General features: G+C 43.3%; 1 protein-coding gene across 12 annotated transcripts in view; it reads left to right on the top strand.

Annotated features, from left to right (window-relative positions):
* Window positions 1–27,791, top strand: part of ALS2CL (ALS2 C-terminal like) — a 544,978-nt gene that overhangs the window by 391,820 nt on the left and 125,367 nt on the right. For all 12 annotated transcript variants that reach the window (XM_069210973.1, XM_069210972.1, XM_069210966.1 and 9 more), the window contains 3 exons: window positions 23,364–23,483; window positions 23,670–23,746; window positions 25,138–25,204. In XM_069210973.1, coding sequence (XP_069067074.1) covers window positions 23,364–23,483; window positions 23,670–23,746; window positions 25,138–25,204 — 264 coding nt within the window. The remainder of the gene's footprint in view (window positions 1–23,363; window positions 23,484–23,669; window positions 23,747–25,137; window positions 25,205–27,791) is intronic.

The raw sequence follows: 27,791 nt of genomic DNA on the forward strand, positions 1-27,791 counted from the left end.
TAAGCCACCTGTGTGGCAGGAACAGTGTACAGAATCACATAAATAGCTTACCACAGTACTTGGAACAACGGTATATGTAACAATTAGTGGTAGGTGGGCCCTTAACAGTGGATGATTTAACTTTCGTAACTCATGGACTAATTTATGACATGACAGTGTAAATAAATGTGACTAAATGACACGTTATTTAGAGCAACTACACTAATACACGCATTCGTGTATTTATTAGTACAATAGAAAGGTCACATTTGAGTTTATTACCACTGCACTGCAAAATGTCCATGGGAAAAACACTTTTTACTGCCTTAGAGATTGCATGTAGCAGTTACTCTACAAAGGGAAACAATTGTAAAAGTCTTCAATTTAACCATACTCCACAAATTTAAACCCTTGTATCCTAGTTTTGGTTAAATATGTTTTTGTTAAAACAAGGACACATGAAAAAATGGCATAAATCACATATATGTAGATATGTAGAGAATAATATTCTATTAATTACCATTGTTGAAGGAGTGGAGAAGAATCATGACTCACTCGAGGCATCGCATCTCGTGAGGCATGGCCCCTCTTCACACTCCATAATGGGAAAAAACTGCAAGTTACACAATATGGTCCTAGTCATAGAGATACATCTATACTTAGTGCTTTTATACTTACATTTTTGAGTAATTTTGCTACTTTTTGGCAATTCACCATTTACAAGTGTAAAGTTGCACAAATTGTTAGAAATGGGGTTCCTGGTTGGCTAGGGTAGGCACCTTAGCCAGGCAGTAACCACCATTCTAGCCAGGGCAAGGGAGATACACGTCCAAGACAATCTCTGCTCAACCCCATGGTAGCTTGACAGGAGCAGTCAGACTTATCCAAGAGGCAATGTGTAAAGCATTTGTACTACACACACACACGTGACACAATAAATACACCACAAAGAAAGCTCCACAACAAGTTATACAAAAAAAAAGTATTGCATAGAACAGTGGTTCCTAACCTTTTGACTTCTGTGGACCCCCATTCTATCAATACTGGAGCCCGGGGACCCCCACTGAATCATAATTGGAACACGGGGACCCCCGAGGAGTCATTACTGATAGCTGGGACCTAATATTAATAAATGTTTTAAGCAGCTGCGGACCCACTGAGGAGGCTTCGTGGACCCCCAGGGGTCCCCGGCCCACAGGTTGGGAACCACTGGCATAGAACATCCTTAGACCAAATATGACATGTATCAGCAATGCCCTGCTACACAAGCAGTTGTCAGAACATCACAAAGGCTACTAGTACTTTGCTAAGACAAGCAGTAGTCAAGTAAACACATAGGTTACTACTATTCTGCAACACAAGCAGTAGTTAGGTTGTCATTATCACCAATAATGCATGACATAATCAACACATCAACATGAATGCAAAGAAAGGGAGCATTTCCATATTGCACATGTCCTAAACCAAAACATTACTGTACATATTTCACAGCCCCCTGAAACAGTATGGGTGACCCTATCAGAAGAAACACAACATACATTCATCCCAGAGCACGAAAATGCAACATGTAATAAAGAAACAAATACCTGTCACTGTGGAAACTTAGGCCCAGCTCACCTGGGCTCCTATTACAGGTGACACTGTAATCTACCAACAACCATAGGTTACAGGAACCCCTGCACACCTACAACATAGGTTATGGTAATCCAGGCAGTCCTTGGACTGTGGAAAGTTTACAATGAGACGGGGACCTCCATCGAGGACTCATCCTGTGATGCCACCAAGCCAACATCCAAGAGGCCCCAAGGTCCAGTTTATCCTGGGAGGGGGAAGGGCATCAACTACAGGGATTTGCAGGACAAACTCACTGGGTCTCCTGCATGAAATAAACCAAAGGCAGATACCCGTGAGTCCACGGAGCAGCCGGTGACTAGGGCAGCCTCTCACCCTTTGACGCTGCCCTGATGCTCTGGCGGGTGCCGGGTCTGTCCAGGAACCTCTGCGGGTCTTCCTCTCCTGATGGGGAAAGTATGAGACAGCGCCCACATCCGTGGAGGGACACTGCCGGCTTCGGGACTCCTCCCCTGAGCCTCGTGAGGCCTGCAGGCAGAGTAGTCTCTCTCCCCCTCTCCTGAGGCTGGATCGACGCAGCACTGCTCACCCAAAGCAAGCCACATGTCCTCTCAGCTCCAAAGCCCTGCAGTGAATGGCCTTCAGAGTAGGGGCCTGCTTGTGCCCCCGGGAACCACCGAGCACGCGCCTCATCTATGCTAAAGTAGCAAAATACAAAGCACTCTCCTCGCTCTGAAGTAGGAAAACACAAAACGCTGTCCACGTGCTGAAGTAGGAAAACAAAAAGCACTCTCTACTTGCTGAAGCAGGGAAACCCAAAGCACTCTTCACACGCTGAAGCAAGGATCTCTGAAGCACTCCTTACGCAATGAAGTAATGAAACAGGGGGAAAGAGGGGCACACCACCCACCCTGTGGAGGTTACAGGGTAAGGTCCAAAGGAAAGTAAAGCAAGAGCATCAGGGTCCTTGGAGCAAAGCAACAGTCCTCCTTGTGACCCAGCAGGACACAGGTCAGTGCCCCAGCAGGTCAGTTCTGATAGTGGTTCCTCATAGCAGCATAACAGGTACTTTTAACTGGTCCATGCAGTGTCTAAAACGGGGGGGGGGGGGGGGGCAACACCCTGTACTTATACTCATTTTGCACACCTTCCACAAAGGTGGATAGGGTGTTCCAACCAGTTCCTGGAATGTCCCCTCCTCCTCCAACACTGACTCCAGACATCAGTATGAGGTAAACAAGCACTTTCTGTGAGACCAGGGCACAGTCATTACAGATGCATGTGTGCCCTGCTGCTGCCTCTCGCAGCCCAGGAAGACCATTCAGCATACAGATCTACTCCTGTTACACCTCCACCTTCCCTGTGCCTGTGTCTGGAAAGTAAGCCCAGCTGTCACTCCACCCCAGACATGGATCGGAGTCAAGCTGCAAAAGCACCAGAGTGATGAGCACAAAGTAATGCCCACTTTTTAAAAGTGGCATTTCTACAATGGTAATAGAACTCACCCCACACTAGGAAGTAGCATTTCTCACTACCTTTCCAACCATACCAAACATGCCGACGCCACCCCTATTAGATCAGACGATACCACTTAGCCATATGAAAGGGGATTTTCAATGCAATCCTATGAGAGAGGCAGTACTCACAGCAGTGAGAAACTAAATAGGCTGTTTGTTACTACTAGGACAGGCCACACAACCAGGCATATGTCCTACCTCTTACCCACACAGCAGCTGGCCCATACAGCTACCTAGTGCTTACTTTAGTGATGACTCATAAGTAGTAAAAAGGGAGTTCCAGGCCTGGCAAGTACATTTAGATGCCAGGTCCTGTCAGCAGTAAACTGCACAGGTAGGTCCTGTGGTGGCAGGCCTGAGATAGGTTTGAAAGGCTACTTCTGTGGGTGGCACAACCTGCGCTGCAGGCCCAATAGTATCCTTTTATATACAGGTCGTGGTATAAGGGATACCACTCTACAAGACTTACAGGTAAATTAAATAACCCAATCATGTGTAAGCCAATCATACCAAGTTTAAAAGAGAGAGCACATGCGCTTTTGCACTGATCAGCAGTGATAATGTGCCCAAAGTCCTAAAGCCAACAAAAAGAGGTCAGAAAAATAGGAGGAGGAAGGCAAAACTTTGGGGATGACCTTCCAAAACGGGCCAGGTCCAACATACATGTCCCCATAGTAGTCATAGTTAGGACGACATTTCATAGGAAATTGACTTTTTGGTTTGCTTATAACTTGTTTGACGAATCTTCACAACATTAAATAAACAAAAGTCTTATCCACCTCAGCTCCTCCATGGCAGTTTTATTATGATCCATTAAGCCTGCAAAAAAGAGGTGCCCCAACAACGAGTTTTCACAATGCAATTTTCTGTTGGAAAATCAGACACATCGACAGCAAAAAAGATGATTGGAATTACATCAAATTCGGTAGAAAGTTAGATCTTCGCACAGAAAGCATACTTTTCTTGATTTGATGTAATTCCATTCAGTAGTTTTGGAGAAATTTATGTGTATTTCATGCTGGGGAGGATCCGTGGACCGGAGAGATCAAAGATAATGGTGAAGGATAATGATCAAAGGTAATGATCTGACTGGCTGGCACAACAGCAACAATGATGTTGCAGTAGCCATTTTAGAACTTAGATCCTGAGAAAATATAATAAATAAATAAATAAAAGCATACGGGGGTTTCAATGTCTATGTGGTCAAACACTGCTGGTAGGCACAAAAGCAGCAGGATGCAGATGTCAATAATCGAATATGTAAACAATATTTTTGAGTACTTGGAGTATTGCTCTTTCAGTGCTAAATTTTGAATGGAAACCAGATTAGAAAATGTAGTTAAGTTATTGTCTAAGGTGTGTTCAAGAAGGGAGAGACAGCTTTTTCAATGATTTTCTGAGGGAGTGACGTTTGCAGACTGGTCTTTAATTTCGGAACTCTTAGCAATAATGACTATTAGCTTTGTTCTAAAGCTAATAGGAAAGATGCACTAGAGTGCCAAAGCCTGATGCTGCATACCTATATCTAAAGAATAGTCAATGTTTCCAAAACGTTTATGAATGTATGTACCTATGTATGTATCTATGGATGGATTTGTGATACTGGCTGCAAAGCCGCCAATCACTATATAGTGGAGGAAGATACATTGCAATGGAAGTTGAACAGGAGAAGAGTTCGAAAGATAATAAGCATGTGGTTTCAAGAGTAGGGGACACTGTCTCCATGATTGCATTTTGAAACCGAATAACACACACACTGCAGAACAACTCAGTAGTGAGCCAGTGATAAAGAGTAATATTTTGTCAAATGTCCATCATTATAGTACTGCAGAATGGCGCTTATACCACATACAAGGCACTGCTGGGTAATCATGCCAGCAGGGATGAAATCCTGGACAGAATTCATTCCAATACCATGTTGGCAATGAGACAAATGTAACAAGGAAACAAATTCTCTAACTTCTCTTTGTTCTCTCCCAACTGTTGCCATTGACAAGTTAGGACCTGTAGAGTATGCCCTTTTTGAATTTTACACTGAATATGAGCAGGCCCACATGCACTTATATTCCTTGTTGCCTTGTGCCAGGTGTATATCTGGTGGTGCACCGTTGAGCCATCATTCATTTCTTTCTTGGTGATTTCACACATTGTCATGATGAACTTCTCCTTATTGATAGAAGTTCTCATTCAAACCCCCTATGTTGGCATATTGTCTGTTTCTAACCCATCTATCAATGACTTCCGTGCATTCAATTTTAAATGGCGTGCTTGAAACCTTCCTAGGGCAATGATGCAGCTGTTCCTGGTAAGCATGTATATGTTCTTGTTAGTGTTCTAGTTTAAGTTCAATACTTAAATCGATCCAGGTGTTGGGAATTATGACTCGTTTCCAATGTAGTGAGGTATAAAAGCATCTGGGTTCCAGAGAGGTAGAACAGACAGAGATAAGTGTCTCATAATTAAACACAGAACTCATCCACAGGCTACTGTTCAGATGGCAAATTTGTATTCCAATGTGTAGTGAAAATCCATGCCTAGGCTGGAGATACACCAGGGTTTCACTCTGCAGACAGGGAGACTGTGAAGTGTGTGCTACAGCCTAAGATGGTGGTCAGTCCTGGTCAGAATGTGTAGTTCAAATCAAATTATTAGTTAACTTAGAACTAAAATAAAAAACACACATATTTGTTCAACTGTCTGAGTGGGTGATGAGTACCTTTGATATAGTATGTCTTTCAGCGGATCGGCTGTGCAAAACATTCTTAGCATCATCTTATCCCCCAAATTGTGTTGCCACTTTGTCCTTAAAAGCAAATGCGATGTAACTGTGAACAATATCAGGTTCAGGTCTGATAATAGCGGCTGACACCTAGAGTAGTACCCCCCTTTGGAAATAAATGATAGTCAAAGAGTACTTATGATTTAAGCTGCTAGGGGGTGAGGATATCTTTGCGCAGTGATGAGGATTGAAGAATGCATAAAAAGCATTTGCTGGTATTGAGAAGCCATGCCCAGCTGGACCCTACACTCTCTAAGCCCTAGAGTCCCAAACCACAATCCAGTCACCTTGTCTTTGGGGTGCTTAGGAACATTGTGGGTCATCAGTGGAAGAAAATAGCATGCAGTTACACTGACGTACTTCAAATGAAATCTGCACAAATGGAATCATTGCCTTCATCAGAAAATAGTACCTACAAGTCCCTTCTGGAGTGACCTCTCCATTACATTCACGAAAGAGCTGTTATGTGCTACAAGCTTGCCTGGCCTTCCACTGACAAGCAGCAATGCTATGTCATTTGTGAACAACCATACAGCAGAAAAGTTATCCCAGGGACTGCCTTTCAGAGGTTTTAATTATATACAGGAAACTATCCCTCTTTGACCAAGTAAATGGGTCTGTGGCTGTTTTGAGCAGGTCACAAGGATGTTTCATGACATCCGGTAGGACTTATCATATGACGTTTAAACCATGTACCTATTCTAAGAACAGTCTCACTGTTTAACACAGACTATCTAATACTCAAGGTTGGATAGGCTGCCCAAGCTCTCTGGCATTCCCCCAGTAGGCTGCAGATTTGGGTGCTGTTTTCAGAATGTACGGGCTACCATGATTCAGCCAACACGCCCTCTTCTGTCCCATTCTAGATAGAACCCCCTGCAAGTGACAGCACCTGAGTGAATGGCTCACGCTTCCCACTAACTTAAAGCAGCACTTTCTAGCAGGTAATTTGTTCTTTCAGGCTGAAGAGGCAAGTAACCAGTATAGTGGTGCTAAAAAACCCTTGCATACAGATGGCCATATAAGATATTCATTAGCGAGTTAACACTGTCACAGAAGTGAGCACTGATTTATAGTAAAGGAATGTTGGAGTGTAGCTTTTATAATCAAAATTAACATGAAATGTTTGTAAAATAATGCTTAAGGATACCGCATAGAAAACTGTATTGCTGTCTTTTACTAAACGTGTGTTTGAAATGTGCCCACGGGGAGTGGCCACCAATGTATGCGATGAATAATGAAATTAACTAATAATTAATTATTAATGTACTAATGTATGATTCTGCATTAGCATTTAGGGTTATATGTTGAGGTTTTGCTGAATAAATCACTAGGCCTTAGTTAGCATGAGTCGGGGCCCAGTTGCCCGGTTTTATATTAAGTGTGTTTTTCTAACGTGCAATGTGCTGACTTGCTGAAGGACGTGTAGCTGTACTTTTCCAGAAGCTAGAAGATGTGTGTAACCGTAGTAAATCCTTTCTCATGAGACTCGACTTGCTCAAGGAAACATTCTTGCTGAATGCAACAGTGTAAACTTGCAACAGGTACAAGGTCGCGTGAACTGGTAAAGACAATGGAACTACTGACTGAGCCTGGGAGAGTAAGATTCGTACCTGACATTCTACCCGTTAGAGCCAATAAACTATGTGAGAACTGTTCTGAGGTGACAATTTTAATGAGGCGACAAGAAAACCATTGGATGGAGATAGTGGTGCACCAAAACTTGCCCAATTGGAAATTAGGGGGCTGTACAACAAGATTGATATAATTCTTGGACACGAGGAAAAATCTGCCATTATATGCCATTCCGAGACACCCTTTGCCACTGCCATTTTGTTATTACCCAGCCACTTTGTCACTCTGACTTTGCTGTTTGGTTCTTCGAACCGTCCTTACCCTGCCTTGCCCGATTCATACTTTTCCTCCTTATGAGGGAGGTATTCCTTATTGTCCCGTCTTGCTGAACTTTGCTGTGTTTCCTGGCTGATGGCGAATCAACTGATGTCCTGAGGATGAAGACTGACTCTGCATGCTGACCCATTACGGAGGGTAACTATATAATAATGAAATTGTGATTGTCTGTTTGTCTTTCCTTTCTAGGTACCAACTGCTTCTTTTGATAGAGACCATAGTTAGATGTTTTCTAAATTTGTGTTGCTAAATTGTTTTGCATGAAGCCCAACATGCTAATGCCAATTCGAGGTTACTTGAAGGGTTTACTGAACGGACGCAAAAAGACAAATGACTGAATCCATGCTTTGTTGAATAACGCGCTAATGATACTCTGCTAAGATTAATCCATGTTGACATTGTGCTTTGTTCTAATGTTTGTGGTTTTTGCTTTGATGAAATCTTATTCTAGTTGCCATATTTTGACATTGCTGATGTGTTTGATGGTTTTGAGACTAATAAACTTGCTACTAGATTGTAACCAATAGGGAATAAACATTATAACCCTTACAATTTCGTGTGGTTATTCATGACTGAAAGGTCATGGTGTGTTCTGACTCTCATTGATAAATTGAATCGATTTGTTATTGAAAATATTGTTGATGTTATTGATCTATTGATTGGTATGTTGATTAATTGCCTCGTTCTAAGGTGTCTTCAATCAGGTTCAAACGATTCATTGGCCTAAAACGAGTCCCAGGTTAATTAAATTATCTAAGACAGGACGCGTTAGCAGTTCTGGTAGCAGAGGACGGTTTGAGCCCTTTGGGGCCCTAGGACGAGGGACCATTGTTTGGAATAGTTTTTTTGAGATAATGCAAATTGGAGGTATGATATGCCCCTAAGTCCCAAGTGACTTTCCCGGAATCTCAGAGCTTGCCTAAGTGAGTTGGGTATGTTCTTGGCGTTCTAATGATGATATGAGTGAAGTAGAATTTGCTCTTGCCTGTGAATTGTGAGGGTTGTGAGAATTTAGGCCAGGTAATGTTTTAGTAGGAGTGGGCGTACTCCGCAGTTTGGGAGTAGCGAAGTCGGCGAACTTCATGTGAGTGTGGCGCTTTGTGCTCAAAATTATCCATGTGGTTGTTGGTGATGTACGGACCCGGCGTGGTCTAAGACTCCGGAGTATATTGATAAGTGTATGAGACACTTGGTTTATGTTGTAATTTGTGCGGTTTAATAGGTTAATAGGTTTAATAGGTTAATCGGGCGTGGTTGACGAGTCCAGTTTGAGTCAAAGTGTGTGAGTGGAACCTTCGATGGAGATTTGGCAAGTTCTAAAGTGCACTAGAACGAACCATTGACAAGTCGAGAGTGAAATTTGAGGGTCAAATTTTGCTTGCGAGTGCGGGATCTGAAAAGGAGAGAGTAGCGGCCGAGGCTTCAAGTGAAATCTCTGTAAAGTTCTGAAGCAACTGTGTTGCCCTTCCTGTAGTAAACTGGCAAATTTGGGTTTTGTTGTTAAGGTGCTCGCGATATATTGCATTAGTTCTGTGTGGATTTGTAGTGAGGAAGACAAGCCGCAAGACTTTGTCATCTGCAGTGTGTGTGAGTGTGACGTCATTGGAGGCATGCTGGGATAGGTCAGTTGACGAGAAGAGTCGCGCACGGATTGGCAGCCGTCTGTGAGAGGGAATTGGTTGAGAAGGTAGGCGAAGAGTGTTCTGGGAACTAAAGTCACTTCCTGATTAGATTCTAAACAAATTAAAAGACGCAAAAATGAAGTTTTTCAAGGCTTTAAAGAGTGCTTTGAGGGGACATGCGTACATTACAGCAAGTGTTGGGGAGCCGCCAGAGGATACTCCGGCTTATGCCGTAATGGAGGAGAAGGGAGTCACGCCATGTCTTTGGCTAAAGCATTGGTGCAAATTAACGGAGAAAGATGGATGTTTGGCATTTCCAGAGAATAGAACCTATAACATAAGGATACTAGAGTGTTAAATGAGCAAAAGCCGCCTCCGAGACTAGCTCAGTTTGAGGTGTTAGCAATTTGGGAATTAATGGCCATATGTCAGAACCAACAAAAATTCGAGAGGAGAATAAGAAAAGCAGAAAAGACTCTAGCGGTAGCTAGATGGGATATTGAGACCAGGATGTGGAGAAGGGAAATAGTAGACGGAGTTCGGATGTTTCCGGCAATAACTCAAGAAGCCGAAACACAGGGAAGAAAGGCAACTTGTAAAACAGACAAGGGGTCTAGTAAGCAAAAGGAGACTCAGAAGTCTTGGGTAGATGCAGATGATTCAGATGATTATCAATTTCTTAATCAGTTGTTACATGATCGACCGCCACCATATGCCATGAATGACAATAGACCGAGTACTAGTGCAGGTCCCGGAAATCCGACACAAAATCAGGGAACCACAAGCGCAGCACAGGCAAATAATGTTATCATATCAGCTCCGATACAGAATGGTGCTAGTGTATCCACTGCACCCGAGACGCAGATACAGTTGCAGCCACCGCCAGTTCAGAGGCTCTACCCTGATGTTCCAGTATTAGAGACGACTACGAGTTTGATGGTGTCGCCTGATCCAGTATATACGGGATCAAAGTTAGTGCAGATTGAGTCAACGCCACAATTGCTGCCCCAGCCGCAGCAACAGGTGGTCCCGAATTACACTTCGGTCGCAGGACCGCAGTCAGTTACAGAACCTGCAAAGAATCAAGGTATGGGAGTTAATGCTCCACCGGGATTGGGAAATGGACAAGCACCAGCTGCTATGTTTTTGCCAATTACCGTTGGTCCGCCAGTACCGCTGTGTGCGCAGGCGAAGTCCAGTGTGCGTGACCAAGGAGTAATGACTCAAGAGGTGATAAGAGGAGGGTACACAGGAAATCCCCAAGGGATGACACCGGGAGAACAGACAGTCGAGGGATCTAGATCCTTGTTGGACTTTAGTCCAATTGAGGTTCCTTTAGAGACAATGAGACAAGCAGGTTTCGGTATGCTGACTCCACAGGTGATGAGTGCAAATATGTCACAAACCCTGATGGTACAGGCTGGAAATAACTTGTTGCAAGGCTTAACCGCGCAACAGTTGACTTAGTGGTTAGACAAGCTTAACACTCCACAGACTACTCCTGCGACAGCAGAGCGGTCAGAGAGAGAGAAATAACCTGAATATTGTGAGGTTGGGTGTGGAAGCAGCGGAGCTAGTGGAAGGAACTATGGAGGTGAACAGATTAGAATCATACACTGAAGCGGAATTGAGGTTTCTGTGCCCCAAAATAACCAAAGAAGTGAGCAAGGTGCATCAGAGGTTAGCAAATGTGGCAGACAAATACCGTGTAGACTTAGACAATACTAAGCATCTGAAGAGGAGTTACAGGTTAGACTTCGAGCCTAAAGATTTTGACCATATGAGATCTACTGGGATGACGGCACACCTTAAAGAGATACTACAGAGTGCTCAGGTTTGGGGAGCATTAGAGAAGTGGGAAGGCAGATGGGCAAAGAAACGAGATAAGAGGAAAAGTGACTGCCTGGAACCGCAGCAGGCGAAAGCTGCACCAGACACGGGAACAATAAAGATGTTACCAATGAGGGAGACAGCTGGAGAGGTTCTAGTTCATGTACCGTGGTCTAGAGGTGACATTCTGTCATTCACAATTGACTATCCCAGATTGAGGGAAAAGCCGATAGAATGGTATCAGCAGACGTGAAGCTTGCAAAGTGTCTCTGGGGAACTTGAGTACATTGTTTGAGATTATAGTCCCAGCCGATTTGTGGCTTGAGTGTAAGAGGAGTGTGGATTGGCCGACAGAAGAGCCGGCAAGGGACAAGGTTACTGGAGCCCCGTCCCCTGAGGTGATGAGGTACTACTTTAAAGTGATTGAGTTCTTGAAACAGAAGGTGTCGCTGCAGAACATTGATTGGCAAAAAACTGATCGAACGACACAAGAAGGTAAAGAGTTGATACATGCGAACTACGAGAGATTGTTAAAGGCATTCAAACACTACAGTGGCACAGAGGTCATAGAACAGAAAGACATGAATCACCTTGTGTTCAGGTTTGTTGAAGGACTGAGACCAGAGATTAGCCAGATGATTAAGAATCATTTGATCTGTTGGCAAGCGAAGCAGACTGATGAGGTGTTGCAGTATGCGAAATACTGTAGTGATGAGATTGAATTGAAGCAGAGAAAGCTGAAAGAGAAGGTGATGGTGATGCAAATTAAGGCAGTTCAAGCAGGGATGCAGGGAAACGGAGTGCAGCAGATGGTACAGCAACCTCAAGGAAACGGACTGTTTCATCCACAAAAGAGAGGCAGAGGTCGGGGAGGTTTTGTGAACCGTGGTCCAGACTTGAATACTGTTGTGGTTCAAAATGATGTGCAAGGGATGAAAAAGATGTCACCATGCCATGCGTGCGGGGCGTGGGACACTGGAAGCGGGAATGCCCGATGATGGTGCAGGATGGTGTTGTTCAACAAAGCAGTGATGTCGGTTTATTCCAAAATGTAAGGGGTCCGAGAATAAGGGGTCCAAATCTGAACTTCCAGAATAATATGGTTCAGATGAAGGGTTTTCAGCCCATGCAGCAAATACAAATGCCACGTGTTCAGCCAGCGCAGATGCAGCAAGTGCAACAGCAGATTCCCATGGTACCTAGACAGCAAATGCAGTTGCCTTTAGCTCCGATGGGACAGAAACAGGTGATGCTTCCTCAACAGGTCACAGGTCAAACAATGAGTCAAAATAATACAGTACAACAGTTCCCATTGCGTGGGGAGAATGGAATAAATGATGAATGGTTGGATGATTGTTCAGATAGTGAAGAGTGCAGGCTTGCAGCGTCCCTAGAAGTAGATCAGAGGGGACCCTATGTTCAGGGAAAGGTGATGGGTCACAAGGTTTTGTTCCTGGTTGATACAGGAGCTACACGCTCTACAGTCAGAAGTGCAGAGGTTCCAAAATTGCCGCTTTTGGGCCATACCATAAAGGTGGTAGGAGTAGCAAATCATCTCTTGACAAATCCAATTACAGATCCGGTGCAAGTTGAGATTGGTACCTTTCAGGGATTGCACAGGTTTGTAGTCTGCAATTCAAGTCCTGTGTCCCTACTGGGGAGATGACTGCAGGTATGACACTATTGCCTGACGGAATCTTTTGGGAAAGATCAGACATAAAGGGGGTCATTCTGACCCTGGCGGTAATTACTGCCATGGCGGAGGTCGGCGGTAGCACCGCCAACAGGCTGGCGGTGCTCCGCCAGGCATTCTGACCGCGGCGGTACAGCCGCGGCCAGAAGCGGAAAGCCGGCGGTGTACCGCCGACTTTCCGCTGCCCATGTGAATCTGCCATGGCGGCGCAGCTTGCTGCGCCGCCATGGGGATTCTGACAGCCCATACCGCCATCCTGTTCCTGGCGGTTCACCCGCCAGGAACAGGATGGCGGTATGGGGTGTCGTGGGGCCCCCGTAAGAGGGCCCCACAAAGAATTTCAGTGTCTGCTTTGCAGACACTGAAATTCGCGACGGGTGCAACTGCACCCGTCGCACCTTCCCACTCCGCCGGCTCCATTCTGAGCCGGCTTCCTCGTGGGAAGGGTGTTTCCCGCTGGGCTGGCGGGCGGACTTTCGGCGGTCGCCCGCCAGCCCAGTGGGAAAGCCAGAATGACCGCCGCGGTCTTTCGGCGGGAACCGCTTGGCGGGCGGCGACCGCCGTCCGCCGCGGTCAGAATCACCCCCAAAGTGTCCCCAAAGAAGCTGCAGTACTGTCAGAAAGAGGTGAAGTACTTAGGCCACCTAATTGAGAAGGGATCAAGGAAAATATCCAAGGAAAGAGTGACAGCCGTACTACAGATGAATCCCCCAGCATCCAAGAGAGACGTTAGGATGTTTTTGGGAATGGTAGGCTACTGTCGTCAGTGGATTCCCAACTTCTCGATTATCTCTAAGCCTTTGGTGAGGTTGACCGTTAAGAAGGTTAAGGACGGCCCAGGTACCCTAACTATGGGGGTCATTTTGACCTCGGCGGTCTTTTTTAAAGACCGCCGAGGGACCGCCGTGCGGAAGACCGCCAGTGCAGGCAGTTTGCAGCTCGGCCTATTATGGCCGTTGGCAGCTCTCCGTCCCTTTAGGGATGGAGGGCCGCCAACAGCCATACTGGCGGGAGGAGGGGAAGTGGAGGTTGCTCCACCTCCACCGCCGCGCCAACAGAACACCGCCCAGCGAATCACGTCCTGTGATTCGCCGTGGCGGTGTTCTGTTGGCGGTGTGGTGTTGGCGGGGCTGCCCCCATGGCTCCCGTCCCCTCGCTCCCGGAGGATCGACGGGCCAGGTAAGTCGATCATCCGTTAGGGATGGGGGTGAGGGGATGCTGTGTGTTGTGTGCGTGCATGGGGGTGTGCGTCTGTGTATGTAGAGGGGGTGTGTGAGTGCGTATATGCTTGTGGGGGTGATGCCTGTTTGGGAATGAGTGCGTGTATGTCTGTGGGTATGTCTGTGTGCGTGTATGTTTGAATGTTGGTGTGCGTGTCTGACTGTGTGTGTGGATGCTGACATGTATGTCGGTGTGTGTGCGTGTGTGTGTTGGTGGTGACTGCATGCGTGTCAGGTGTGTGTGAGTTATGTGATGTTGGGGGTCGGGTGGGGAGGGGGGCCCTGCCACCTTTGGGGGGTGTCAGGGGTGGTGGGGGGTGTAGGGGAGGGAGTCGGGGTGGGGGTGAGGGGTGGGGGTGACCCCTATCAGTGCCAGGGAAGTAATTCCCTGGCACTGATAGTGCTTACCGCCGTGGATTTCATGGCGGTTCAAACCACGGGAAATCCACGGCGGTAAGCCGGGTCCAAATACCGGCAGCGGTATAGTGACGGACGCTGGGCTGGTGACTCGGGTCTCCAGCCCGGCAGTCGTCTCCGCCCTGGCGGGCGGAACGGAGAACCAGCGGATGACCATGGCGGTAACCGCCATGGTCATAATTCCACATGGTAAGACCGCCAGCCTGTTGGTGGTCTTACCGCCGGTTCTCTGCCTTCCGCCAGGGTCGTAATGACCCCCTATGTCTGAGAAAGAAATGAGGGCATTCATTGAACTGAGAGAGTGTATGTGCAGGGCTCCAGCTTTAGGTATGCCTGACTACACAAAGCCTTTTGTACTGTTTTGTCATGAACGTGATGCTTGTTCTTTGTCTGTCCTGACACAGGTCCATGGAGGTGCAAACCGCCCAGTAGCATATTTTTCAGCTACTTTGGACCCAGTCGCAGCAGCCTTACCGGGTTGTTTGCGAGCAGTTGCAGCAGTTGGTCAAAGCCTTTCTCAATGTGAAGGTATAGTGATGGGACATCCCTTAACAGTAATGGTCCCACATTCAGTCGAGATACTACTTACCCAAACAAAGACCCAGCATATGACAAATGCCCGCCTGATCAAATATGAGACGATTATATTGGGGTCACCTAATGTGTCTTTGAAAAGATGTACTGTGTTAAACCTGGCAACTTTGCTTCCTAATGAGAATACAGATGTTGATGATGCTGAGGCAGTAGAACATGATTGCCTTGAGGTAACTGAACTGTGCACCAAACCAAGATCTGACATTAAAGATACTCAATTGGACTACATTATCTTTGTTGACGGTTCATGTCTGAGAGACTCAGTAGGAGTACTAAGAGCCGGATACTCTGCGTGTACAATCACTGGTATCCTGGAAGCCTCTTGGCTCGAGAGAGTGTATTCCGCTAAAGTGGCTGAATTGGTTCCTCTTACTAGGGCATGCCATGCCGCTGACAAATTGAAAGTCACTATCTATACTGACAGCAAATACAGATTTGGGATTGTCCATGATTTTGGTCAACTATGGTCACAGAGGGGTTTCATGACCTCTTCTGGTTCTCCAGTGAAAAATGGTGAAACAATTAAGGAGTTGTTGCACGCGATTCAGTTACCTCTTGAAATTGCTGTGGTGAAATGCAGCGCTCATGTTAAATCGCAAGACTTTGTGTCAATGGGAAACGGATATGCAGATCAAGTCGCAAGGTTTTGTGCATTGAACTGTATATCGTTCAAGGATCAGTGGGAATTGTTACCAGAAACTGAAACACAGGTTATGCATTGGGGATGGTTGACACAATGGAAGAGTTAAAATAGTTGCAGGGACGTGCCAGCAAAGAGGAGAAATGTTCTTGGCTTAAAATGCAATGTGTACAAAGACCTGATGATTTGTGGGTTTCAGATGAGGGGAAAATGGTTTTGCCAAACAGTCTTTTGTCACAGTTTGCAAGGTTTTACCATGGTCAAGAAGATATTGGGAGACATGCCATGGTCAGGTTGTTAAAAATCGATTGGTTCAATCCAAAATTCAGGCAAGCTGCTGAAGTAATCTGTCACAGGTGCATCATCTGTCAACAGATGAATGCGGGGAAGGGACCTTGGTGAATTTGAGCCACATTGGGAGAGCAGGAGGTCCATTCTGCATGATGCAGATGGATTTCATTAAGATGCATGTGTGTGGAGATCTGAGGTACGTGTTGGTGATTGTGTGCATTTTTAGCCATTGGATTGAAGCTTACCCTACACGCAGGAATGACAGTCTCACAGTAGCGAAGTTGCTGCTTAGGGAGTTGATACCACGTTTTAGGTTTCCAATCTCTTTAGAATCAGATAGAGGAAGTCACTTCAACAACGAGGTGGTTAAACTCTTGTGTGCCGCACTGAACATTGAACAGAAGTTGCATTGTAGCTACCGTCCTGAAGCCTCAGGACTAGTGGAGCAGATGAATGGTACCTTGAAGTCGAGAATGGCAAAAATGTGCGCAGCTACAAATCTGAAATGGCCAGATGCATTGCCCTTAGTGCTAATGTCAATGAGAAATACACCCAACAAGATAACAGGACTGTCTCCTCATGAAATTCTCATGGGCTGAGCCATGAGATTGCCCGCAGTGCCTGCAAATGCTCTTGTGAATATCACGGATGATATGGTGTTGGACTACTGCAGGGGTCTGGCTGACGTGGTCCGCTCTTTCTCTCACCAGGTGGAAGCAACCACACTGCCTCCGATAAATGATCCAGGTCACAATCTGAAAGCCGGTGACTGGGTTGTTGTCGAGAAACATGTGAGGAAGTCATGTTTGGAGCCACATTGGAAGGGGCCATTTCAAGTGATACTGACAACTACTACTGCTGTGGAGTGTGCGGGAATTCCAAACTGGATACATGCCAGTCACACAAAGAAGGTGACATGCCCAACTGATAAGGAACTTGAGTTGTCGAAAATAACAGCTACAGAAATGGAAGTCTCAGGGCCGGAGAGTATTCAAAGGGGAACTGAGACTGAAGGAGAGCCCTTTGAGGATGGCTTGGTCACTTAAGCAGCAAACAAGATCCAGAAGGGTGACGGTGAGCCTATCTCAACTGAGGCACCAGGAGGACCAACACAAAGAGAAGTTTTCCCAGAAGCAGACGGATAAGGTTTTGAAGTTGAACCCCTGACAGACCCGGAAGGCGAAGGAGGTGAAACAGAGGGAAGTCAAAGTGTTCTGATTCCTTCTGAGCCGCTTGCAGATCCATCAAGAGAAAACACCATAGCAAAAGAGGAGAGTATTGACCAGCAACCTGAAAAGCTGAACAGTAAAAGGACACTCAAGGGAGATAAGTGGCCAGAGTCACAAGCTGCAAAGGAGAAAGTGGTCATACATGAGACAATAGAGGAAGAGGTTGATACCACAAGGAAATAAGACCTGAGTGAGGGAGAGTTGCAAGGTGATCGCAAACTGAAAAGAAAGAGAATTGCAAACAGAAGGTACGCAGGTCCTGAATGGGCATATGCAACAACAGCCGCGTGGCAACAAGAGTTCTTGGCATTCAGTTTTGATCGTGAAGTTCCAGGTCAATATCATGGAACCTGAAGTTGGTCACAAGTAAAAGAGACTGTGTTAAGCTGAAATTGAATCAAGGGAAACCTGAGAAACAGAGACTGATAAATTACCGAATGTGACACTGTTAATCTGAATTGACTTTTGGAAAACTGATTTTGACAAGCTGCTAACCTGATTTGACAAGGATCCTGGGAGTTAGTGAAATGCTGTAAATACTTGCTAAAGAAAGACTTTGCTTGGAAAAAAAAAAGAAAAAAAAAAAGAGCTTTAGACCTTCCTCAGTTGATTGTTTGCCTTTATATTGTTCTGCTTTCTGATTCTTTACAGATCATGATTAACACTAGAGATAATAATAAAGGGAGCAGGATTTGTAGATGGTTGGGTATTATTTTGGGTGTTGTGTTTGCGATAGTAATCATTGCTGTGATTGTGGGAATCCCATTGGTGGATAAGAGTGCTACAATTCCTGGGACTGCTACACTAACACCATGGGAGAGATTTGAGCAGGATCCGAAATATTTGCATGAGGGAACTAACACAAAAGGGGAACTATCTACTAATGTTTTCTATCGCTTGTTGAATGAGTATGTTGAAACAATGGATGCAAAGAATTGTTATGTGTGCACAAAAATTCCTTAATCAGTACAAGAAGGGGTTACCTATCATAGTTTGCCGTTAACTTACGGGATAAGTTGTAGTTTGCTATTAACAAGGTTTTATGATCAAGAATATATTCAGTACTTCTATTCTAATCTAGATGTAGTGTTTTCTTTTGTGCCTATAAATGAATATTTGAGTAAGGTAGCTAGAGATCATAGTATAAAAATAGTTAGGGGTTTCTTTGAGCCCACACTGACATTTGGTACAGCTTATGCGCATCGCAATAATCTAACCTGCTTACTAACGCCTGTAGAGAAGAGCTTTTTAGATCACACTGATGATAGAAGAAAAGCGTTAAAGGAAAAGGTAGAAAAGGGATTAGAGAAACAAACGTTTGCAAATGATTATGCTTATAGTGCAATAAAGACACAAGGCAAATTAGCTTTAGATGCATTACACATAGGAAAGCTTTGTATATATAGGCCAAAAATGTGAGCATTACACTTTATTTGTGGAAACGAGTGAGTGCAGACATGTGTTTTTGTTTCAGAGTAAGTGGACGTTCATGTTAAATGGACAGGATCCAGCGATCCCCGGGATCTATTACATATGTGGACTTAATGCTTATTACCGTCTTCCAAAGGGATGGTATGGGACATGTTATTTGGGAATAGTTTTTCCAAAGATTTACCAATTTGATGACTTAAGGAAGTTTCCTAAAGTGTCTGAATTACATCATACTAGACAGAAAAGAGAGACAGCTGCTGCTGTCGTGGGTGATATATTTGGAGCAATAATTCCTTCAGTGGGAGTTATTTTAAACTCCATAAAGATTCGAAAGTTGTCTACTATTGTGGATAACATGCTGACAAACTTCACAGGGGCTATACTCCTGATGGATACTGAACTTGCTGCGGAGAGGGCTATGACTCTTCAAAATAGGCTTGCTTTAGACATTCTTTTAGCGAAAAGTGGCAGAGTCTCTAAGATGCTTTATGAGCGCCACTGTTGTGCTTATATTCCGGATAATAGTAATGAGATTAGAAGTATGCTTACTAACCTAACATAAGATAGTGTAGATTTGAAGGAACTGAAAGAACCAGGAGTCTGGGAAAAGGTTGGAGAAGGATTTGCACATGTGGGAAGTTGGTTTAGTGGTCTTTGGCATGGGTTCTTGGGGAAATGAAAACAGGGAATAGTAATTGTTTTAGCTTGTTTATTCGGAATATGGTTATTAAACAAAATTTGCAAAAGAAGTAAAGTAAAATGTGCCAAATATAAAGCGAGGAGGGAAGACAAGAAAAGAGAGAAAATGTTCAGAGCAAGATATGAAAAGGCGAAAAAGAAAGAAGAAATCGAAATGAGGGAATTGAAAAAGTAAAGATTGTGTGATGACAAGTGTCATCAGAGGAGGGATTGTTGGAGTGTAGCTTTTATAATCAAAATTAACATTAAATGTTTGTAAAATAATGCTTAAGGATACCGCATAGAAAACTGTATTGCTGTCTTTTACTAAACGTGTGTATGAAATGTGCCCACTGGGAGTGGCCATCAATGTATGCAATGAATAATGAAATTGACTAATAATTAATTTTTAATGTACTAATGTATGATTCTGTATTAGCATTTAGGGTTATATGTTGAGGTTTTGCTGAATAAATCACTAGGCCATAGTTAGCATGAGTCGGGCCTTGCTGCCCGGTTTCTTATTAAGTGTGTTTTTCTAACGGGCAATGTGCTGACTTGCTGAAGGACATGTAGCTGTACTTTTTCAGAAGCTAGAAGATGTGTGTAACCATAGTAAATCCTTTCTCATGATACTCGACATGCTCAAGGAGACATTCTTGCTGAATGTAACAGTGTAAACTTGCAACAGGTACAAGGTCGCCTGAACTGGTAAAGACAATGGAACTACTGACTGAGCCTGGGAGAGTAAGATCCGTACCTGACATTCTACCTGTTGGAGACGTCAATTACAGGAGCCAATAAACTACGTGAGAACTGTTCTGAGGTGACAATCTTAATGAGGCGACAAGTAAACCATTGGATGGAGATAGTGGTGCACCAAAACTTGCCCAATTGGAAATTAGGAGACTGTACAACAAGATCAATATAATTATTGGACAAAGGAGAAATCTGCCATTAAATGCCATTCCGAGACACCCTTTGCCACTGCCATTTTGTTATTACCCAGCCACTTTGTCACTCTGACTTTGCTGTTTGGTTCTTCGAACAGTCCTTATCCTGCCTTGCCCGATTCATACTTTTCCTCCTTATGAGGGAGGTATTCCTTATTGCCCCGTCTTGCTGAACTTTGCTGTGTTTCCTGGCTGATGGCGAATCAACTGATGTCCTGAGGACGAAGACTGACTCTGTATGCTGACCCATTACGGAGGGTAACTATATAATAATGAAATAGTGATTGTCTGTTTGCCTTTCCTTTCTAGGTACCAACTGCTTCTTTTGATAGAGACCATAGTTAGATGTTTTCTAAATTTGTGTTGCTAAATTGTTTTGCATGACGCCCAACATGCTAATGCCAATTCGAGGTTAGTTGAGGGGTTCACTGAACGGACGCAAATAGACAAATGACTGAATCAATGCTTTGTTGAATAACGCGCTAATGATACTCTGATAAGATTAATCCATGTTGACATTGTGCTTTGTTCTAATGTTTGTGGTTTTTGCTTTGATTAAATCTTATTCTAATTGCCATATTGTGACATTGCTGATGTGTTTGATGGTTTTGAGACTAATAAACTTGCTAGTAGATTGTAACCAATAGGGAATAAACATCATAACCCTTACAATTTCGTGTGGTTATTCATGACTGAAAGGTCATGGTGTGTTCTGACTCTCATTGATAAATTGAATCGATTTGTTATTGAAAATATTGTTGATGTTATTGATCTATTGATTGGTATGTTGATTAATTGCCTCCTTCTAAGGTGTCTTCAATCAGGTTCAAAAGATTCATTGACCTAAAACGAGGCCCAGATTAATTAAATTATCTAAGACGGGACGCGTTAGCAGGAACATGGAATCTTTGGCCTCCATTTATTGCTACAACAACATTGTAAGGAGCTATAATTTTGGGTCAGTCTTGGGTGGACTGTGTTTCTAGTTCCACATTTGTGACGTCCTGGGCCAGGAGCCCCTGGTAGCTGATTCAGAAAGAACGAGCTAGAGGAGGAGCATATCGCCAGTAATAAATCCCAGTGGACTGTGTAGAGTGGCATGGCAATGGTGCTGGAAATATACCTGGGCAATGTGATCTCCGCCATAAATCCAGTGGTGTAGTACAAACCAGTGAAGTGTGGATGTGTTTATTGCAATGGCGTACTAAATATCAGGGCAAACTGATGCTTTACATTTCAGTGCAATGTGAATTCCAGCATGGCAGAAGTCTTTTTATACACCCATCTCGAATTTGGTTTGTGGCACATCAACAGCACGTAACATCATTGGGTTTACTGTTAGTTTCCTTGATCTTGATGCCAGCCAGAAAAATGGGCCTCCTTGGCACATTGTTGAGTGGTAAAATGCAGTCAGAACTAGGGTGACTGCGTTTTTATTTTCTTCCATGATGTAGCTCTGTGACTGTGAAACCTCTGACTGTGAGGACAAGGTGCCTGTAACCTAAAGGTTAATTCTAATGCTGGGGATCTGCATATGTGCACAAGTATTATGCACCAGACCCTTTGCACTAAACAATAGCTCTGGCTCCTGGAGCAGCCCACAACACAATGAACATCACGGATCTTGTTAAGAATTAGCGATCACCCCATACTAGCTAGCATTGCTAGAAGAAGACTGGTATAGAGTGATGGGCATTATGCCCAGACAGTATTCTTCTCAGCATGAGATTGAGTTATTCAGTTGAACACACAGTATCAGATAGTACTACATACCCTCTGGCATAATTACTGTTAGCGTGTTTTTTGCATTTGGCATGTATTTTTTTTTATAGACACACATGATTTCTGCTAAGCTCTTCTTCTGGGAGCTAACTTTGTTGAAGGTATGTTAAGGTCTGGAAAATCCCAGGGCTCTAGCAAGACACCACCCCAACAGAGAAGTTCTTCACTCTTCCACCACTCACCCACCTCCACCCCATGCATAAGGTTGGGAACCTGGCCCATTCCAATGTCAGAACAGGGCTGCAAAAGTTTTCATTTTGGGATTTCCAAATGCTCATCCCAACCATTCCTTTCAGGTGAGTACCATTTAGGGACCCTATGAGGATCAGCTAAACTTCAACAATACAAAAGAAACAGTCCGGCCATTCTTCTGATCCTTTGCAATCTATAGAGCACTCTGAAGAGCAGGCTGTTGCTCTTTTTTGTGATATGGTACATGGTGTTGGTTTGCAGGCAGTGCTGTTGGGGTGCAAAAGCTGAAACATAATCAGGCACTAGGTGTCAAGGTCTTGCCCCAGTAATATGTGTTTTTATTTTCTTTCATGATGTAGATCTAGGCAGTCAATAAAAGTTCTTTGCAGTCTCAGTGTACAGACTGTGTGACAAAAGGAAAGGTAGAATAGTGAGGAGTGCTGGTCCAATGGCTTACTACTGGGAAGGCTCTTACACAAATAAGAATGAAGAAGAACATAGATATCTTCAGTGATCAATTACTAAGTGCAGTCAGTGTGTCTCAGCAGATCCAGCCATTCAGGTCGCAGATACTCTCTGTGTGCTTGTATTTTGGTTTGTTGTTCAGCCTTTAAAACATTAAGGACCTGATTACAACTTTGGAGGAGGGTGTTAATCCGTCCCTAATGTGACGGATATCCCGCCCACCGTATTACAAGTTCCATAGGATATAATGGACTCGTAATACGGCGGGTGGTATATCCGTCACATTTGGGACGGATTAACACCCTCCTCCAAAGTTGTAATCAGGCCCTAAAACACATGGTCAACCAAACGTAGGCTATTCGCCAAATTGGTATTCTGGCAGCTATAGAGTAAATGTCAACAACAAACTGGAACACTATCAGTTTAATGTGATCTAAAATTAGGATAAACACTAGAGTGGCAACACCATAGGGTAAAAAAAAAAACACTTCTAGTATGCTGCTTGTATGAACATGTTTCTGAGGCTTTATGACTGTGATCTAGCTGGTGATATATTTTTATTTCATAGCTATCCTTGTGTAATCCAGAGCGCCGGCTAATCGAAGACAGCAACAATGTCCCGGTCTTAATGAGCACAGGACGGTCTGAAAGGATTCTTCTATTTGATGATATCCTGGTGCTTCTTCAGGTAAGTCTCTCTTGGCAGAGGTAGAATAAAGACGAGAGAGAATATATTTACTCCTGGGATTAAAGTTTCTATGTTGAAAAGATTCTACCCTTTATAGAAAATATCTATAAAAGTTATTTCTGAATTTAAAGTGTTTGGTTTAAGATTGCTTGGTAAAGGTTGGTGTTACTGTCGTATATTTTTTAGGGATATGAAGTTCAAAATTTTGACCTGAAAACCGTTTGGGTAGATTCCACACAACCAGAAAAACTTGCATCTGACACGTGAGTACAGTCACCCCTGGTGCTGATTTAAAATGTGTCAGTGATATTCTAAAATGTGGAGAACATATGTATGGAAGTCTAAGAAGTTGTTAATTAATGTGCATGGTATCTGAAGAAGAGTAAAACCTTAGACAGCAAATTAGTTTCAACCATTTGAATTTTGTGTCATGTGGAATATTGTATGTAAATTTCAAGTGTCTGAAGATGGTCACTTCTTTGCTGACCATTCGATAAACGGAAATAAAGCTTATTGCAAATCTATCTGCTCAGGCATGATTGTGTTTGTCCTCTTTTTTCTGAAGGTTCAAGTATGTGGTCATGTGTTATGAAAAAGGCATATGGGACTGGATGCATCATTTGAATATGTATGCTTGTCAAAAGTTTGCTAAGGTTCACGTAAATTGTCATCTAGAAATATCGTTCATTCTTTGATCCTTGATCCTAGAATGATGGGACGAATAGAGGCACAATACATTTGAGACTGGTTTTGTGAAAATAATGGAACATCTCAAGCCAACTTAGAGAGACGAGGTCCCTGCAATGTGATTTCAAGAGACAACATAACTAATTCCCAAAGGATTTTCTTGTCTTACATGCAGCATATAACTCCAACCAACTAGATTTAAGACCAGAATTCACTAATTCCAATTTACAAATGACTTTTTGGTTTATTTCTTATCCCTAAATGTCACTTTAGAGGAAAGACTGACTAGCACTATACTACTGTAGCTGACAGAAATCAAGGTGGATTGGATGATACTGCATACTCCTTCTCTAGCCTTAATTTATAGTTTATAGTATATTTTATATAATTGAGTCATAGGAAAGTCATTGTTTCCACAGTCATTTCAAGGGACCGCTACAATAGCATCTGTCACAAACCTGCATGGATATTGGCACCAAGTGGAGAACACAAACACTTCCATGGCCCAGAGTGCCTGAACCCAAATGCGCACCTGTAAGAAGTGTCTGACAAAATTACATCTTCACATCCCAACCACGGGTGAGGGGTGTTAAAGTTGTAGAAATTCTAGGTCTGGAAAGGTTGACTAAACTTAGTAATTTGGAAGTAATAAACAATTATTATTACTGCAGTATCCAGCACCATGACAGTCTCAGCATCCTACAGATTCCAACACTGACTGACAAATCGCAGTTTGTCGGCTAAGTCAGAAGTGGCTTTGCCACTGCTAAATTAATCACTATAGCAAGTGATTACACTGTGTAGCATTTCCTAACGTATTTAAAGGAATAAATATTTCAATTATAATGGACAGAAATTAGAGTTCAGTAGATTACTTGTAACATGATATAATTATTCTGAGTGGTATGCATATTCTGTTGATGAAGAATATACACTTTAACAAATGTTATTGTAAATTGCTTTCCAGCCACAGTCTACGCATTATCACACCAGAGGAGGAGGTCTTTCTCTTTGCCAAAGAACCAGAGCAGAAGGTTGGTTAACAACATAATACTTACCAGGTTAAAGCTCAGCTTTAACAAGCAGCGGAGTGAAGTACAAAAAAAACAGGATTTTGTCACGTTTTTAAATTTCTTTTAATGACTAGCATCATCTCATCCAGCTTTATCGTGCAGCAATCAAGATCAATGAACACCTTCGTAGAATACACTACAAACTCACAATGAGTTTGAAGAGGTGTGGCTTGCAGTGTAATGCACAATACTATTTCCTGAGGACTATGCAGCCCCATTAACTTCACCTGTTTGCAGGGCCGGACTGGAAACCCAAAGCAGCCCTGGCAATTCTTTCGGACCAGCCGCCTACTCAGGGTGTTAGGGGGTGCAAGTGCAAAGCACTGCTGCTTTTGTTACTGGGGATTCTATTGTAGCACTGCTGCAAAATCTGCCCTCAGTACAAAACCGCCTCCCCCCACTTTCCAGCCTCCTGGCGAAATGCCCGATGCCCGCTACGGCCAGTCCGGCCCTGCCTGTGTGGCTACGGATGGCCACAGGTCTGTTAAAAACAAACCTTAAACCAAACACAATTGACTGACAAACCATATTTATGCAAATGCTAGATCGTAATAAATGGACATTGTATATACTTGATAGAGAATAGTTTTGGGCCGTTGTTAATGTTTCACCCCTGACAAGACTAAGCCTATAGAAAATTAGGATCAATGTTGCGGAGTGAGTTCTCATAGAATGATTTGACTGTGGAGACCAACCCTCAAGCTGGAAAAACATGCATGGATTTATAACAACGTAATCAATTTCTATGTCACAAAATTCACATAATTGATAGAGAAAATAATGTTTTTACTTCCAGAATGAGAAAAACAACTGTGACATAACACAACATTGTAATCTAACATTTGAGTCCGATAACTATCACTCTAACATACCAAAACGAGAGTAGGGAGATCAAACTATAGTTCCTCCTGGGATATGCTTGACTCAAACCAATATAATTCATAGAAATCTCTGTAAGGAAAACAAAGATTGGTCACAAACTAATTGTTGTTACATATATGCATAAAAACATTTTTGAGAGTCATTATATTCCACTTGCATTTAGCTCACCAATATTTGTTGAACTCACACTCTTTACTATAGAGGTGTTTGTTGAAAGCATACTGTCTAACACCATGCTACGGGTAATTGATAAATAGAACACATGCATCTACCGCACACGTATTTTTGATTAGTTAGTAATTGCTACTGCAACAAGCCATATTCTAGTTTAACAGGCAAATATGTCCCCAATTCACTACTTTAAAAGATTTGATGTACCCTCAACAATAGGAACCCACTGGGCATTACTACTTTAATCTCAGCTCCTTATGGTTATCGCAGAGTTTTCAGTTGACTCTCCTCCAAGCAATTATTGACATTATGGTGGGTCACCAGGAAAGTAAGGAAAGCCATATGGCAGTAAAGTGAAATGATCCACCTGTAGACGGGCTGTACAATGCCTAACTTGAATGTCTAACTCATTACTTCACACAATGCATTGTAGAACTGGAATTATATTTCCATCCATTTGCCACTTACAACAGAGTAAACGCTAGAGCTTTGACTCATCAGTAAAGTCATCAAGTACAACAACTTTCCAGATTAGGAATAATAAACATTGGGAATAAAATAGTGTGTAGGTCGACAAATAAACCTTCTTTAATGTCTGTACAGTTAGAACTGCTCACATGATTAAAGTGATACACTTATATATTTCACCATTAAAGAGGGAGTATCGACAGCTTTCACCATGGTACAGATTCGAATCAAGCACATTCATAATGACATTCTCATTTAATAATAACATTCATGGATAGACATCAATGCACAATATGCTTTCAATATATAGCAAATTGCAGTACAGACTGCAGATGCAGCATTTTCGGTCTCATATAGGAGCCCTAACCACAAAGACAAAACACACATTGTCCTATTCATAGGCAGGGTGCTTTAGATTGATTCTCACCAAAGCAAAATCGAACAATATACCTGTAAAACCAAAGAAACAAAGGTCTCTCCTCTGTCGGATCAAGCTCCTTGTGATGCATTGTTCTAGTTATGTCTCACCAATACTATAGTGCTATCAAATGTAAGGCAATAAAGGGCTTTTATCTAAAGCGGTATAAGTGACATTCGACCTCATATGTATGAAACAATTGCTTAAACCTAATTGACAGGAACCATGAAGTTAAGTCAGCCATTTCCATTCCTCTTCCACGTGCTGTAGATATCAATTCATGGTTCCTAGTGATGCAGGAGTTGCTAATAAAAGAGTAAAAACGTGCACCATATTTATTGTCTCCTAGGCTTTAGTAACACAAAGTTCTAGATCAGGCAAAAATATAGCAAGTCTTGTCTGAATTAGGTGATCTTTTAGTAGGAGGTTAAATAGCATTACCTCAGCCTTGCATAATCCCTTCCAAGTTGGAACTTGCTTTGGCAAATATATTTCTCATTAGTACAGACTCACAGTCGATGGTGAATTTCCTGAGACAATGCCAGCACACATGCAATACATACATAGGCATGTCGGCGATGAGAGTGTTTAACAACAGCAGCCAACATA

Source organism: Pleurodeles waltl, chromosome 10 (assembly GCF_031143425.1).
Source record: "Pleurodeles waltl isolate 20211129_DDA chromosome 10, aPleWal1.hap1.20221129, whole genome shotgun sequence".
Classification (NCBI taxonomy): Eukaryota; Metazoa; Chordata; class Amphibia; order Caudata; family Salamandridae; genus Pleurodeles; species Pleurodeles waltl.